This window comes from Anser anser (genome assembly GCF_964211835.1).
Source record: "Anser anser genome assembly, chromosome: 3".
NCBI classification, from domain to species: domain Eukaryota; kingdom Metazoa; phylum Chordata; class Aves; order Anseriformes; family Anatidae; genus Anser; species Anser anser.
In genome coordinates this window covers 42,514,873-42,530,100 of record NC_139722.1, presented here as the reverse complement: position 1 = coordinate 42,530,100, position 15,228 = coordinate 42,514,873, and the positions used below count along the sequence as shown (strand labels likewise).

General features: G+C 32.9%; 1 protein-coding gene across 3 annotated transcripts in view; it reads left to right on the top strand.

Annotated features, from left to right (window-relative positions):
• LOC310896257 (uncharacterized protein) overlaps positions 1 to 15,228 on the top strand; it is a 51,516-nt gene that overhangs the window by 8,473 nt on the left and 27,815 nt on the right. Inside the window, exons 2-3 of one of the 3 annotated variants that reach the window (XR_014581318.1) lie at positions 12,681 to 12,745; positions 13,533 to 13,618. The exons of 1 other annotated variant lie outside the window; for it this stretch is intronic. Coding sequence is in view for 1 of the 2 variants with exons in the window: in XM_083828321.1 (XP_083684447.1) it covers positions 13,533 to 13,618 (86 nt within the window). In the remaining variant the exon portion in view is untranslated. The remainder of the gene's footprint in view (positions 1 to 12,680; positions 12,746 to 13,532; positions 13,619 to 15,228) is intronic. One more of the 3 variants, XM_083828321.1, reaches the window with a different exon arrangement.

The following is a 15,228-nucleotide window of genomic DNA, read 5'->3' as shown; positions in this document are numbered from 1 at the left end:
CAGTAGTTATCATGGACCAGAGCAGTTGTCATAAGGTTGTCCTGTTTCAGTAGGAAGAAATTCTGGTACCAAGAACACAAGCTAACATAGGTCCTGGATTTATTTAAAATAAAACCTCAGTGTTTCCAAATAACCTGAAAAAATATCCTTTCCTCTTCCTTTGCCTGCACTTCTGTCTTCATTATTTTCCCTTTAAGTCCAGCTAACTATTTCCTTTTTAATGTGTTTTTTCTTTCTCTGCACTGAACTTCAACATGTCTTGCATTTGTTTGTCATTATAATTTAGGACTATTACAAAAATATATTTTAGACAAAGAAGAACAACAAAAAAATAGAATATGGTGAGGTGACTTAGACAGTGACTTAGTATTTCAAGAAATTCAAATTCAGTGAAAAAAAAAAAAAAAAAAGAAGAAGCCTGAATGCTAGTGAAAACATATACAAATACAAACAATAAGTATATTCTGGGACCACGACTGTACACAGATCTGTATACAGGTAGGCATCAGGCTGTAGGAAGCATTCAGATGGTTGGAAACCTTAATACAGCACACAGTAATTCTTTTTACAAGTACAAGGTACATCTGAAACTCCACATTGTGATTTTGAAGAGCTGAACACTTCTGATTTTGACTAAGTTAAGTTTGATATTTCTCCAAGAAAAATGGAGAAATATAATTTGGAAAATTATGGAAATGGAAAATGGAAAAATATAATATGGAAAAAAAAATCAATTGTTGATTGTACTAATATAAGGGGAAAAATAAAAAGAAATCAGAGACATTGATCTATAAGGTGAAGCAATGCCTCTACATACATGAATTTGTAATTAGAGGTTAGTTGATTTTAGTTGTAATATTCACTTGTTTTTTACTAAGATACTTCTGAGATACTTTTTTGAGATTTTCTCAGTTGGACTAATTTAATTTCATCTCTTAAAATATGTATCATACTGACCAAGTGCTTTTTTTTTTTTTTTTTCCTTTACCTAAAAAGTACTTAACTAATGCCTACGTTGTCATGTCTGGGACCTCAGGAGATGTTTATCTACTTCACTGCATTTTCAGCTTGAGGGGAGAAAAATTAGGCTACTATCTTCAGTAAACTGAAGAAATGAAGAAACTTTATGATGATCCTCTCTTGTTTTTCCTACAGCCATATTTGCTACCCTAATCACTAAATTCAACAACTTTTTTTCAATCACATTATGGTGTCAAGAAGTTGTAAGAAATTATGAAAACTACAAAGCTATCTTGTATAAATATTGGAGAGTAGCAGGTGGGGTAAGGTAGGAATACTTTAAATTCAAATTTCCAGTTTCTATCTGTAGAGGATTACAGGGCTTTTGATACTATAGGGACCAATGGCGTCCGATACAGGTGTTGTGGTCTGCACTCACAGGGAATAATTTGACCTTCCCAGTTCAAATCTTTCCTCGATAGCTAAATAAAATATTTGGCACTTAGTGACATGACATACTATAACTTGGGGGCTGACACCCAAAGATGTGAGCCTTCTCAATTATTTCACAGCACTAAGAAAAGACCATTGGCTCACATGGCATAAAGCAATCAATCTGATATATATAATAACTGAATAACTTGGCTGTAATATGATCATATATTTTATTATTATTATTATTATTTTCATAACTAACTAGCTGATTTGAAAAAGAAACTGAAAGTTTCAGTGGCTGTTATTTCAGCCAGACATCAGCTCTCCAGGAGACCTGAAAGTAAATAGGAGTGATAGACTTTATAACTCCCTTACTGCCATCTTGTAAGTACAACCCCTGCTTTTGTTTATGTTTGAAACATTTATCTTGATAAATAATACCATCACTGATCTTTCAGTACTTGGCATTCTCAATAGGAACTGGTCTGCTTGATGGTTCATCCCGAATGTCTCTTGCTAATGAATTTCCAATGTTATCACTTCATATCTATCCTCAGGGACTACAGTAGACCAAGACTCTTTCATATTCTAACCCTACACGTTGCTCACCTTCTGAAAGACACTTCTGTAGCCTATTTCCATTTCAAAGTATATTTTTATTGTCCTCCAGAAAATACCAAGTTAAATCCTAACCAGCTGAAGAACTGTCCCAATTGCTTAATCTGTGTTAACTATTGCCTAGCACTCCTGCTGAGGTAAAATGCCTTGGCAGTACCTCCTGCAGTGGGCTATGTCTTTAAGGCACATATTAATCATTAATTAACAGATTATAAGTTAAAAAATAAACTCAAAACAGCTCATTATGTTGACATTTAAATCACTTCATTCAGTTAGACAGGATGACAGTTTATTTAATAATGATCACAATGTTCCTTTTTCTGTGGCTTTTTTCCCTCTTTAACAGCATTCTCATACAAATAAATAAATAAATAGTCACAGAATCATAGAATATCCAAGTTGGAAGGGACCCACAAGGATCATCGAGTCCAACTCCTGGGTCCCCAAAGGACCACACCCCCCAAAAATAATAATCAGAACAAATAAATAAAGATATTGTCAGCAAAATGGTCTCTTTGTGAAACAAAGTTGCATGAGCTGATTTGACTCAGGTTTGTATTGTTTCTTGAAGGATGGGAGGGGTGGCTACTAGAACAGTCTACTTCTTTTAGGAGTCAACTCTGTCTGCCTTAACATGTAAAATAGTAATAACTGAAAGAAAAAAAAAAAAAAAACAAAAAAAACCAGTTGGCTGGTATTCAGTTTGGCTGAATGAGGATTGTAGGATTCAGCTGACTTCACAGTTTTAAGGGTATTTTTTCCTTTTTAAGAATAATTGGCCTTTGTGAAATGTGAGGAGCAAACAACACTGCAGGATCTATTTTTATGGAAGAAAGCATCCTCCAGTATGATCCACAGATGAAAAGCTGTCATCGGTCTTCTGAATAGGTTTCATCCTCCTCCCCTTCAATGCCTATTTTTTTAATTTCATTTTTTATTTTTGAGATGGTAGAAGGCTCCAAGCCATTCTTTATAATTCCCTAAATAAAGACATCAGAGTATTGGCAGAAACAGTACATGATCAGGAACGGGTACCTTTCTTTGAAAGGGGGAAAAAAGAAAAAAAAAAAAAGAAGATAAAAAAAAAAAGTGCTTACCAGCTTAGTTAAAAGCTGTGAAATGTTATTAGTGAGTGTATGTCAAAATAATGTGTTTATTATAGCTTAAAATAGTTTAAAATGGTACTTCAAACAGAAGCCTTCTCATTTATGATATATTAGCCTAGGTATATGAACTGTTCTGCAGAAGTCTTACCAGACCATCAAAGGTAAATAAAGGCAGATAGTAAACTTCAAAGACAAAATGTGAAATGAATTGGAATAGAAAGAAAGAAAGAAAGAAAGAAAGAAAGAAAGAAAGAAAGAAAGAAAGAAAGAAAGAAAGAAAGAAAGAAAGAGAAAGAAAGAAAAAGAAAGGAAGGAAGGAAGGAAGGAAGGAAGAAAGAAAGAAAGAAAGAAAGAAAGAAAGAAAGAAAGAAAGAAAGAAAGAAAGAAAGAAAGAAAGAAAGAAAGAAAGAAAGAAAAAGAAAGAAAAAGGAAGGAAGGAAGGAAGGAAGGAAGGAAGAAAAAGAAAGGTAAAATAAATCCCTTTATTTGGGAATATTGAAAAAGACATATATTGATGTCATCTATTATCTTACAAAGAAGGTTTTAAGGATGACCAGAAATATAATCTATACCCTTATTTTTTATACCATTTTATAGAATTGATGTAAAATATAAATAATGTTGCTGTGTTAAGTTTAAATTGTACATTCTTTATGGTGTGTTATTATTATGTGGATAAGACATTCTACTAATAGCTTGAATATTTGTTGTTAAAATTGTCACACCCACCATTTATTTTTTCTTTTCCCCTTGGATCATTTCTATTGTTGGTCATATAATTCATTCTTTTTGTATAGTGTTGTTTCCTAAATTGTTCTGCCAAGTATTCAGTCTGCTCTGTGGAACACACAACTTTAATGTTGTTTTTGAATGTGTTCATCATTGTAGTTTTTAATTGTAGGATCAGATAATATTTCTCAAATAGCACAATCTAATGCTATATTATTTATTCTTGGATTTTCACTTCAGCTTTTCTGGGAACACTAAAAGACTATTGCATTAAAGACTTTGGCAGTAAAGACATCATACTGGAAAATTTAAATTTTACTGTCATTATTTGAAGAACTAAAGCTGTTAAAAAACCATTACAAATAGATATTTTTATATTCAGTAAAGTATATTATTTCTCTCCCCCTGTCTTGGTTACTTTTAAAACTGGCCAGATGTCTTGCACAGAACATCTTCATACAGAAATTAGTAACTGGTAATAAAGATAATGACAGTACCAATAAATATCATATTCAGATAGAAACCTGAGAATTTTCAACCTGAAAGCTGAAAGTTTCAGAAAACCTGTGAGAGACTATAATGGGATATAATGTAAAATGATTCATTTGACTATAGAGATTGGTATATATACTCATTTACTGTCTATAGTCTACTCTAAAGTAATAGAAAAGTGTTTAAATACACTGTGGGATAAGTGAATGAAAAAATAATTACCTATTGAATAATTCATATAATCATAGAATGGTTTAGATCTGAAAGAAACTTAATGATCATCTAATTCCAAATTCTTCATAGATTTCCTGTTTTCAAAATCATAATGCATGAGGCTGTGCTTACAATATTATGATTTCTAATGTATCGTGCTCCAAAGTCTACTTCCAACAAAATCTCAGATCTTATCAAGTCAGGTTAGGGTTAAAAGACTAAATCATGATATTGCTCTTTATTTATGATTCAACAGTGGGTGAAAATCTTACTTTTTCCCCCATTGGGAAATGACCTATTGAAAGTTCCCATTTCTTTTGATCTTAATCCGAAGCTCATCAAAATCAATAGTTGTGTTTCCATAATACCAGCTATTCTGGAGGATAAGTGAAGTGGATGTATGTGTGACATGAATGCAGAGAAACATTGGTAACTGTTTTCTATCTGCTTTTTCATAGTTTGCAGCTATTTACATAAGGCAAGATGAGCAGTTAAGCTGTAGGAAAGGAACGAGGGGAAGAAACTAGATAACAGGAAACCACATACTGCTTTTTGTTTATGTTTCTATTCTGTTTCGATCTAATTTAAAATTAAAAGCCAACATGTAGAATGTAACATATTTCTAATGATACAACAGATGTCTTGTAGAAAAATAAAACTCCTAAAATTCCTAAAAAGATACCAGAACTAGCCAGGAATTAAAACAAAGCTTGTAAAGCAGTGATTTCATAAAAATTGAAATCAATCAAGGTTTAATATAAAAATGAAATCAATAAAGAAAGTGATATTTTTGATAATATGCACACATATAGTGATGATTATTAAATATATGTATATATATAAATAGATAGGGTCTTCAATTATAAAGAAGTAGGACACATCAGTAGGCAGAAAAAAAGCAGAGGTTAGAAAGAGTAAATGGATATTAATTGGAAAGCCAGAGCATTAAAAATCATGTTAAATTGAACTAGAATAACTGAATGACACATTGACTAATTTGTATAAACTGATTTATATTTTTACTCTATTTTTCTACTCCATGTTGTTTATTACCTTTCCCTATTTTGTGTTAGCTTAAATTAGAGGTGATTTTTAGCCTTTCTCAATATTTTTTTTATACAAAACTTTGCTCAAACTACTTATATCATGAAGCACATTTTCCAAAAGGATTACAATTTTTAAATTTTTTTTGTTCTTTCTTTTGAAAGTTTAAGACCAAAACTATTCATGTAGCAAGTGATTTTTAGTTGTTGTTGTTTTTGTTTTTTGTTTTTAAAAAAAAAGAAGGAATAAAATGTTTTAAGTCAGGATCTTGATTCATTTCAATAGATTAATGATTCTATGGCAAAGTTTTGTTTTTCAGTTTACCTAATGGTTATACACTAGAAAAAGTATTTTTTCTTTCTGAATGCTATTTCTATAGATATTTAGTAACTCTACGTATCTTGGGCTCAGCTCTGAATTTTGTTTCTTAAGGATAAAATTAAAACTGGGCACATGAAATGCTTTTTCTCAAGCCTTTATTGTCAGAAGGGTGAAATACATGGAGTAAGAGAGGACCACACTGAAAAGGCACAAATGATAGTTACTTGGCTTGATAGTTCATAAATAGCAGTTGTTTCTGGTAAATGTCTACTAGTACACTTCATCATCTGGACAGAGAACAGATGTATAGCCTCTGAAATGATACCTGGTCTACAGAGAGTGCATGTCTTTTTTTCGTATTTCTTTGTCATTATCTGGTACAAACAGGACAAGGAATTTTCTGTGGGACAGAAATAGATGGTAAAGACTGATCCTGAATATAGACTTCAGAAAATTACCACCTCTTTAACATCACATTAAGAAGAAATCTACTGCAGCCCAGAACCTAATACTGTGTGTTTAGCCTCTAAGAATGCCACTTACAATGGCAAAGTAAAAAGTAAAATATCTGAAATGTTGTAAAAAATATCCTGGCCACATTTTCACCTGTTGATTTCCATATGTACGCCAATGCCAACAGTATGTACAGCAGCATGTTCAGTATGTGTTCAGTACCTGAACATCCACCTCTAAGCCCTAAAACAATAAATAAATATTTATATCTTCTTCAAGAAGAAATGATATATTTATTTAACTGATAATTTGTGTTTAATGATTATTAGGGCAGCCAAATAATTAAAAGGAACTACATGAAAATGGACTCAATTAAAATGAAATTAGAGATGGGATTACAGTTTCTGTATTTTGTACTATTCTGCCTGGTAATTTTTACATCCTCAATGATTAATGTCAGCCACATCTGAGAAGAACAGGAGACAGCTCAATGATGTGCATGTTCTAAAAGTTTCGCAAACTGTGGAGACAGAGTAAAGAACAGAAATTATTGTTACCTCTAAGGAAAGAACAATTATAACAGCCAATTTGCAGAGGATAGGAAGGTGCTATGGAGATGGGGAGCTTAGAGCTGTTCTGTGCACATGGGAGGGGACATGGAATTGCTTAGGAATAAGGGATACAGACTCATAGGAAAAGTGTATTCATTAATTCTGCTAGCTTCTAAACACAGTAGTAATGAGGTCAGATCTCTTAAATGGGCAAATGCACATTGTAAGGTGTTTATAACAATTCCACCTTATACATATTTATATCTCTATATGCAAGTACAGATGTATGTATGCATATCTGTACATGTACATATGCATACATGTTTAAGCATATATATATATATATGCACACATACATGCAAATGTGGATATGTACTTCTAATAGAAAAGGTGCCAGTAGATGGCACTCAAGAATGTATATAACTGACGGTTTTGTTGGCTGCCTTTTCATGAAGAAATCAGTAAGAAATCTAATCAGATTCTTATAACAGTGATGGTCTCCACCCCAGACAAATGCAAATTGTCTATGTGAAACTAATTAAATGATTCCCTAACCTCCAAAAAGGCTTTCTCTGCATTGTCTAGGGAGAATTTGCATGTACTAGATCTTGGGTAGGACAATTGTTGAACACTATGACTGCCTCCAAAGTAGTATATAAAAAGTTTCAGTTTGTTTGCTTTTTTGTCTCTGACAACACCTGTCCCAGTATGTAGATTCACTATCAAGCTAAACTTTTGTATTGACTGAGTAAAGGTGGCTGCATCCACCTGTCTGATATAAGCTGACTAAACCAGGCCAGCCATCATCTATACTGGACATAGCCTGGGAGAAGAATAGTTCACTCAACACAAAACCATAGGAACTGTGCTAATAGTTTACATAGACAACCTAGTCCTTGGGACTGTGTAGTTTGCTTAGCTTTTGTAAGTGACATATCTGCAACAGAAGTAATGTAAACACTTGGTATGATTGCACTGACATCAGGACAAACTAAGTGGAACTTGTTCCTGTAAAAATAGATTTGAGAGAAAGTTGTAACATCAGCAGAAGGAAATTTTTCATCTTTATTAATGCTGCTAGTCTAGAAAAAAAAATAAATTGCCTACAAGCAGGACAGGCATACTCCACTGCACTTAGACTTCAGTCTTGGCACCCCGATCAGCATGTCCGCATGTCAAAATAAGACCCAGGTCTACATCACTCTTCTATATCCCCAGACTCTCCTTGGAAAAAGATCTGAGAACAGAGATGTGAATTGAAACATAACACGCATGCGCACAGACACACACACACACAAAAGGAAAGAAAAGAAATGAGAATCACCTATCGTCACTGAAAGAGAGAAGCTTGAGAAATCAATAATGAAAAATTACAAGCAGACTGCAAAAGCACTGGGACCATGGCCTTGGAAAGATCCCATGTTAAACCACACACTGGACAGAAGTGGTTTGAAGCCACAAGCAAAGAAACACTAGTGTTTTGTTTTGATTTGTTTTATTTATTTATTTATTTATTTATTTCTCCAGTGTTCAGGTAAACATTCATTTTTTTCTCCAAGAACAAATAGCTTTTCTGATACCCGATTTTGTTATCAAACTTCCTCTCCTATGAGATATTCCTTTTCAAGTCTAAAGGAGAAATATCAGTAGTGTCTAGCCTTGGGTCTGGAAGGCCAAGGAAGATAGGTATCTATGTTACAAGTTGTTTCCTCCAAGGTCTGCAGGTTTATACTTCTCTCATTCAACCTTAAAAAGAAACAAAACAAAACAAACAAACAACAACAACAAAAAACTTAGTGGCTCTCAATTTGGGATCACAGGCTTTCAAAAGGCTTGCAGAAAAGCAAATTTCTTCTTCTGGCTTGAAATTGCTCCTGGTCAAGCTTATGTTCACTCTACTCTCTGTCCCCCTTCATTTTCCTAACAAAGGCCTTGTTTCATTATCTAAATATTATGGAGTATCAAATTAATTGTCAGATGCATCGTTCTAACTTACACAAATAGCTTCATTCATAAACACATCATGAATACACAGCACACACATGCAGAGAGGAAACTGCATATATATCCCACAATATAAAACAATTGGATCAGCCACCACAGTTTTCCTTAAAGAATATTTTCACCAGTCAAACATTTTAAACAGTCAAAAAGAAATAAAGCCTCCAACTTGAATAAAACTTTGTCTGAAAGGCTACAGAGAAGTCAGAAAATGAGTGATGCTGACTTCTTGCCAATTAAGACGTCTCTGTTTTTTAACAAATGAAATAAATTCATAGGTATGCTATGCTCAGAGTCAACTGTCATTCCTGATCTAGTTTTCACACATTATTTTTCCTGCTTTTCCTCAGCTGTAATGAAAAGACTAGTAGAATAAATTGAGAGAAAAGGAGAGGTAAGTCTGTTGAGAGTCTCTCTAATGACTGCTTACTGCAGGATCTTTACATGATAGCTTAATTAACAAGCTAGGGTATATATCTGCTATCGTTAATGTGTACTTATTTAGACTTTTATGTATACTCACACAAGTACCTCTGAACACAGCTTTTAAGGTATAAGGGTGTTTTGTTGTTGTTTTTCCAGATGTTTTCCCTCTAATTCTCTTAGCAATCAGCTAACCCTATTTATATAAGTCTATAAAAGGCTGCTGTATTCTGTTGTAATATGCCACCTGAGAGAAACCTCCTTGAAGTTTGGTAGGGTTTAATAAAAAAACTAGTTAGTAAAGGCAAAATCCCAGAAAGAACTAATGCCAACAAGTCTCTTCAGTTACAGGGGAGTTCTCCCTTTGCAGCACAGACACGTGGCACTCCTAAAAGCTCTAACTGGTTCAATAGATTCCTGTTTCTTGCTACATTTCCTGTTCAGTCATACTTATTTAAGAAATGCTATTTTAGATTTGTAGGGGTTATACAGCCATTGCATAAATTACTTAGACATCTTTATGTAAAACAGAAGGGTTTATTTTCTTTCTTATTTGAAACTAAAGAATTTCACTGTTCTCCCTCAGTCCATGGAGAAAATCATTTAAACTTTTTTTTTAAGAAAAGAGCATGACTTTATAACATTCTATAATGTATAACCTATTATAAAGAATAATGTACTTTGTTGAACAAGGACTGAGTTATGTATATACTGAAAATTAGTCATATGCTTATATTTTCTGATGAGTCTCCTGTCATTAGAAATAATTAAAATAGGCTACACAAATAAGAATGACAATGTTATTATGATAGAAATCTCTAAAGATTATCATGGAATTGGGTGCATAAATGAACATGAAAAGCATCTCACCTTCCTCCCAGAATTCTCTAATTCCATATTTAATCAGATTGGACCAGGTTTTTCCACGTATGACTGCTTCATGCATAGGTTGTATAACAGATGAATAGCATAAGCAAATATTAGCTAAAGTCAACTTTTTCTTTAAGACAAGAGGCAGTTGTGGTACAATATCAGTAATCTGATCATACTTTGGATGGCAATGAGTCAGCTGAGCAGTCACAAGACAAAAACCATTGGCATAAAATGCATTATTTTTATTTTAAACATAATTTAAGCTATTTGCAAAATAATTTGCAAAATAATTCAAAGACCAACTAACGACTCTGAGGACCAGCTGATATAAGCAGCTGAGTCCTATTAACGACACTTGAGCCACATCATTTTGCACATTTTGTGTATTGAGAAAAGTGACTGCTGAACATATTTGTTTTGACCAAGTCTTTGGTAGTAACTTATTTGATGACATACTTTATGAAGCAGTATTACAAGAAATAAACTATCCTGTGCAAATTCCAGCTATACCACTTTCAATACTTGAGATATTTTATTGATATACCTAAACAAACGAACAAAAACAAAACAAACAAACGAACAAAACCAAAACAAACAAACAAACAACAACAAAAAAAACTACCCTGCCTTTTGCATGTATACTGTATGTTTTACCACCAAGCTAGTTCAGGTTTAAGGGACAAAGCTTACCAGGATTTTTAATTTTTTTTTTCCTTAGGCTGTATCTGCATTAGTAACTATAAACCTGTGAAAAGACTGCTGTGTTCTTATTGAAAGCAAAGTTGCAATCCAAAGCAGGTCAAAAGAAAGGGGCACCTAACACAGAACATAGCTTCCAGAGATCATAGCTAAGAAAGAGAAACGCCCATCAGTAGTGCTCTTGCTAATGACAAGCTGAACCAAGGTGAAAGGTTCCTTTCAAGCAAGAACTAGGAGGAGGGGCAGTGAAATAAATACAGTGGCACATGCTTGCCTGAAGAGTTTTCTCTTGCTCAGCCCTGATACCTCTCCATCAATCATGGCATTACATTCTAATTCCTAAGACACATTTCCTGTCATCTGAAAAGATCAAAAGGGAGGCTTGCTCAGGGACAAGGGAACATGTTAATTGCAATCCCAACCTTTTGTTTGTAAATCCTTTGCAAGGTTCCAATTGAAGCAAATTAATTAAATTGGTTCTCACAGAATGACATTTATTCTACTTATGTTTCTTTCCTTTTTTTTTTTCTTTTTTCTCTCTCTCTTTTTTAATTTCTTAAAAGAAACATATATTGTAGTATTTTAGGCAGCCAGCATTTCAAGGATATGAATATGATCTTGAAGCATGATTACAGAGCACTGGGAATCTACATGTATTTTCTCTCATATGAGAACAGCATTAACATTTCACTTATTTAATCTCCCAATAGAATTGTGAAGGCATCATTTATAAGAATTGTATAGGTAGTATAGGAAGAAGAGAGGATTGATTGATTCATGAGGGAAAATCATATTTCTTTCATGCATATTCCTAAATTACTTGACACACATTTGCTTATATTTGAAGGCTATACTTGAAAGAAAGCTGATAGCTGAGCTTGAATAAAATATATTTCAAGGTGGAACTGGGAGAATTACTAAGGAGAAAGTGACAGCTGAGGTTCAGAGTACAACAGATGTTGTATATGCAAGCAAAAAAATGCACCAAATTTACGCCAAACTTAACTTTATAATCCAATACGATCTCATTAAACACACTTATTTCCGTTTCAGACTGGTTTACTGAAGCTTAGCTTAAGCCATTTCCTCTAAGTGTGTTCCCAGTTGACTTACACTATGTCTATCTTAAAGACTTGACTCAAATAGCCAAGGTATGGGAGTGAATTTAAGCTCACACATCTAAGCTGGCATAAATCCCCACTATAGATTCTTTTGTACCAGCAAAAATGCATTTACTTTGAGCTTTACTTGATTTACTTCAAGACAGTAAATTTATTACATTGATACAAAGGTTCAGTCTGATAACGGTTCCATTAGGATCACTTTACTAATTTACTGTTTGGTATTTTTATAATGGTAAAGTGTTTTTATATAGATCCTTCTGAATATTAAATTGAACTAAACCTGATTTAAACCCAAAATAAGAGCATCATCCCAGCTATGTAAAAAGATTATTATTATTATTATTAATAATAATAATAATAATAATAAATGAAATAAAGAATCTTGTGCCATAGGGAAATGAAAGGAATTTGTTAATTCTGATATATACCATTTAACCAAGGAAAACATTTTCTGATGGCAAAAGACGAAAGTATTAAACCTGACTTTGGAGTTAAGTAACAGTGAAAGCCATATTCAAGGCTGTCAAAAATCCTGGACTGGGACTGTCCCTGAAGTTGATACAGCTGATATATGAAGTTAATATATAGACAATGTGGAATATCTGCATATTGATATGAGGTTCTTTCTTCTTTTACAGATACGATGATATATTTACATTTAACTTTGAATCTCATGAAGAAGTGGATTTGCTCAGTGCTTTAAGTAGGCGTCAAAATGGAACACATGAAAATTCATTTTTAACGTCTATTTCCAAGCAAAAATTTGGAAAAAGGAGATAAAAATGGTCTTGAGGGGAACACAGATGATTTGGGAGTTTAAAGGTCTTTAAAAAGAAAAAAAAATACTTTAAATAAGATTTTAAAATAACAGCCTTGTTACTCTCCTACTAATAGTAGTGTTGCACGAACCAATCTAACATCTTTAAATCAAAGAAAAATAAGCATTGCCTTCATACTTAGATTCTTATATGGAAAAAATGTTTATTTCTATACTAGTTTCCAGTTCCCAAGGTCCTCCTGGAGGTCTTTTCAAAGATTGTATAAGATTTGCTGTTTTATATTTTTCTGGTATTGAAATAAATGTTATCAATATGATTAGTAGTCCAGAAGACTCACAACTGAGCTTCTTTAGAGCTCTTATGAATATTGATTTTATATTGATTTTCTTACTATTTGTCTCAAATCATCCCCATCAAAAAGATAAAAAATTTTTTTTTTGCAAGTACTTCTCTTAGTTTTTTTTTTTTTAGTGAAAATAAATACAAGAATCAAGTAGTTTGACTGTAATGTTCTCCTTTTGTGCTTTTTCATACCGTGATCATTATGAGCTCTTAGAAGTCTGTGCTTCTGAAGTGTTTGAAAATATTTTCTATTATTAGCTTTATTATTATACTATTAGTAAGTCACTTTTTTTATATATTTCTGTGGCCTGCCTTATCGTGATTGTATATGTAACTTTTCAGAACTGATATTCTTTTCTTCTTTATCAGAAGATATTTTCTCTTTCTGATGGAGGTCTTTCTAGTTGAATATTTCACTTCAGGGGGAGATGCAGACCACAGAGAGAGAGTCCAAAGTAAGTAGAAAGAATCACTAGAAGACTAGAAGGAATAAAACAAAGGAAACTGAAAAAGTCACAGGAAAATAAATAAGTAAATAAAAGTAAAGAATACCAAGTGGGAATATTCAATGCAATTGTCAAATATACAAGAGGCTACTGCAAGAGGAAAGTACTTTGTATTCGTTGTCCATGGTGGTTAAAACAGGTAGCAATAGACTTCAACAACAGCAAGAGAATTTCAGGCTGGGTGGAAAGGAAAACTTTCTAAGGCAATGATAACGAATCTCAGAACTAAGTTATATGTGGAGGCTGTGTCCAGCATTGGAGGTCTTTCGGAACAATAAAGAAATGCATACAATGTACATCATAGAATAGCTGATTCCGACTTGGCTGGGGGGCATGTTAAATAATAATCTGAGGCCTCTTTTAGACCCATTGTTCTCAGATTTTATTATTCATAATTCCCTTTATTCTGAGTTTCTAGCAAGCTGGCTTATGGCATCTCTTTTTAGAGCGTATTTATTTTTGCCATATATAGTGCCTGTAATTTGGCAAATTTAAACTTTATGGAACCTGTTTAGCTTTGCAAAAGTGCATGTTAATTAACTCACATGTTTATATAATTATTCCTTAAAAATATAAAGCTATTTTTGGCCTTTTTCATCCATGATATGTACATTTGCCTAAGCTTATCCTCTAAAACAGAGTGGATTTTCTAAGTTAATTCAGTTTGAATATTTTATTTACTTTATTAAAACAACAACAACAATAATAATAATAGTAACAACAACATATGAGAAAGCTTTATTTTGGATGAATTAACATATTAAGAATCTATACCACAGTCGTTTGAGGAGGTAATGACACTTAGATATCAGTATGATACATCCTTGTGTCAGTATTCCCATCACCAATCTTTTAAACTCAAAAAGGTTGACTTTTTGTAAAAGGTGGCATGTGTACTTTCATAATGCAAGAGATACCATGGAGCTCTTTACAGCAGGCAGAATAAATCAGCCACTGGAGGTGTAATTTTCAAATGTAAATTCATTTTATTGTGCCTAATGTAATTTCCTTTTATTGGGTATAATGTATAACTGCCAACCCTTTCCTGATAAAGATTCCTTTTTTTTTTTTTTTTTGTCATCTTAATACATAATAGGTTCCAGTGTCTCTTTTAGAAATAGTAAAATGCAGAATCCATTTTATTTCCCATTTCTTTACAAAGGGGTGAAAATAAACAGATATTTTCACAAAGTGAAACATATATTCTTGACATAACAGTTTTCTCTCCCACAAAGTGACTTTGGAATAGATGAAATAGACTACAGAAAAATTTTTTAAATTAACAGGAGTAACAAACAAGGACATTCAACTATTTCTAAATGATTCAAAGAACACTACAACCTATTTTTGAAGTTGTGCAGATGAAGCATCTCAGAAAGTCTTCTAAAAATACATATCCCAGAGTAGATTCTTTGTGTTTCAGCATCAGATTTTTAAGGATCTTTGGGAGTGATTCAATTTACATAACTCTTGGCACCAGCAGTATAGAGATGTACCTCCAAGCTTTACATTTTGGTCTCCTTTTTTTCCAAATAAAGGCAGTCAGTCCTTCTAGGAAG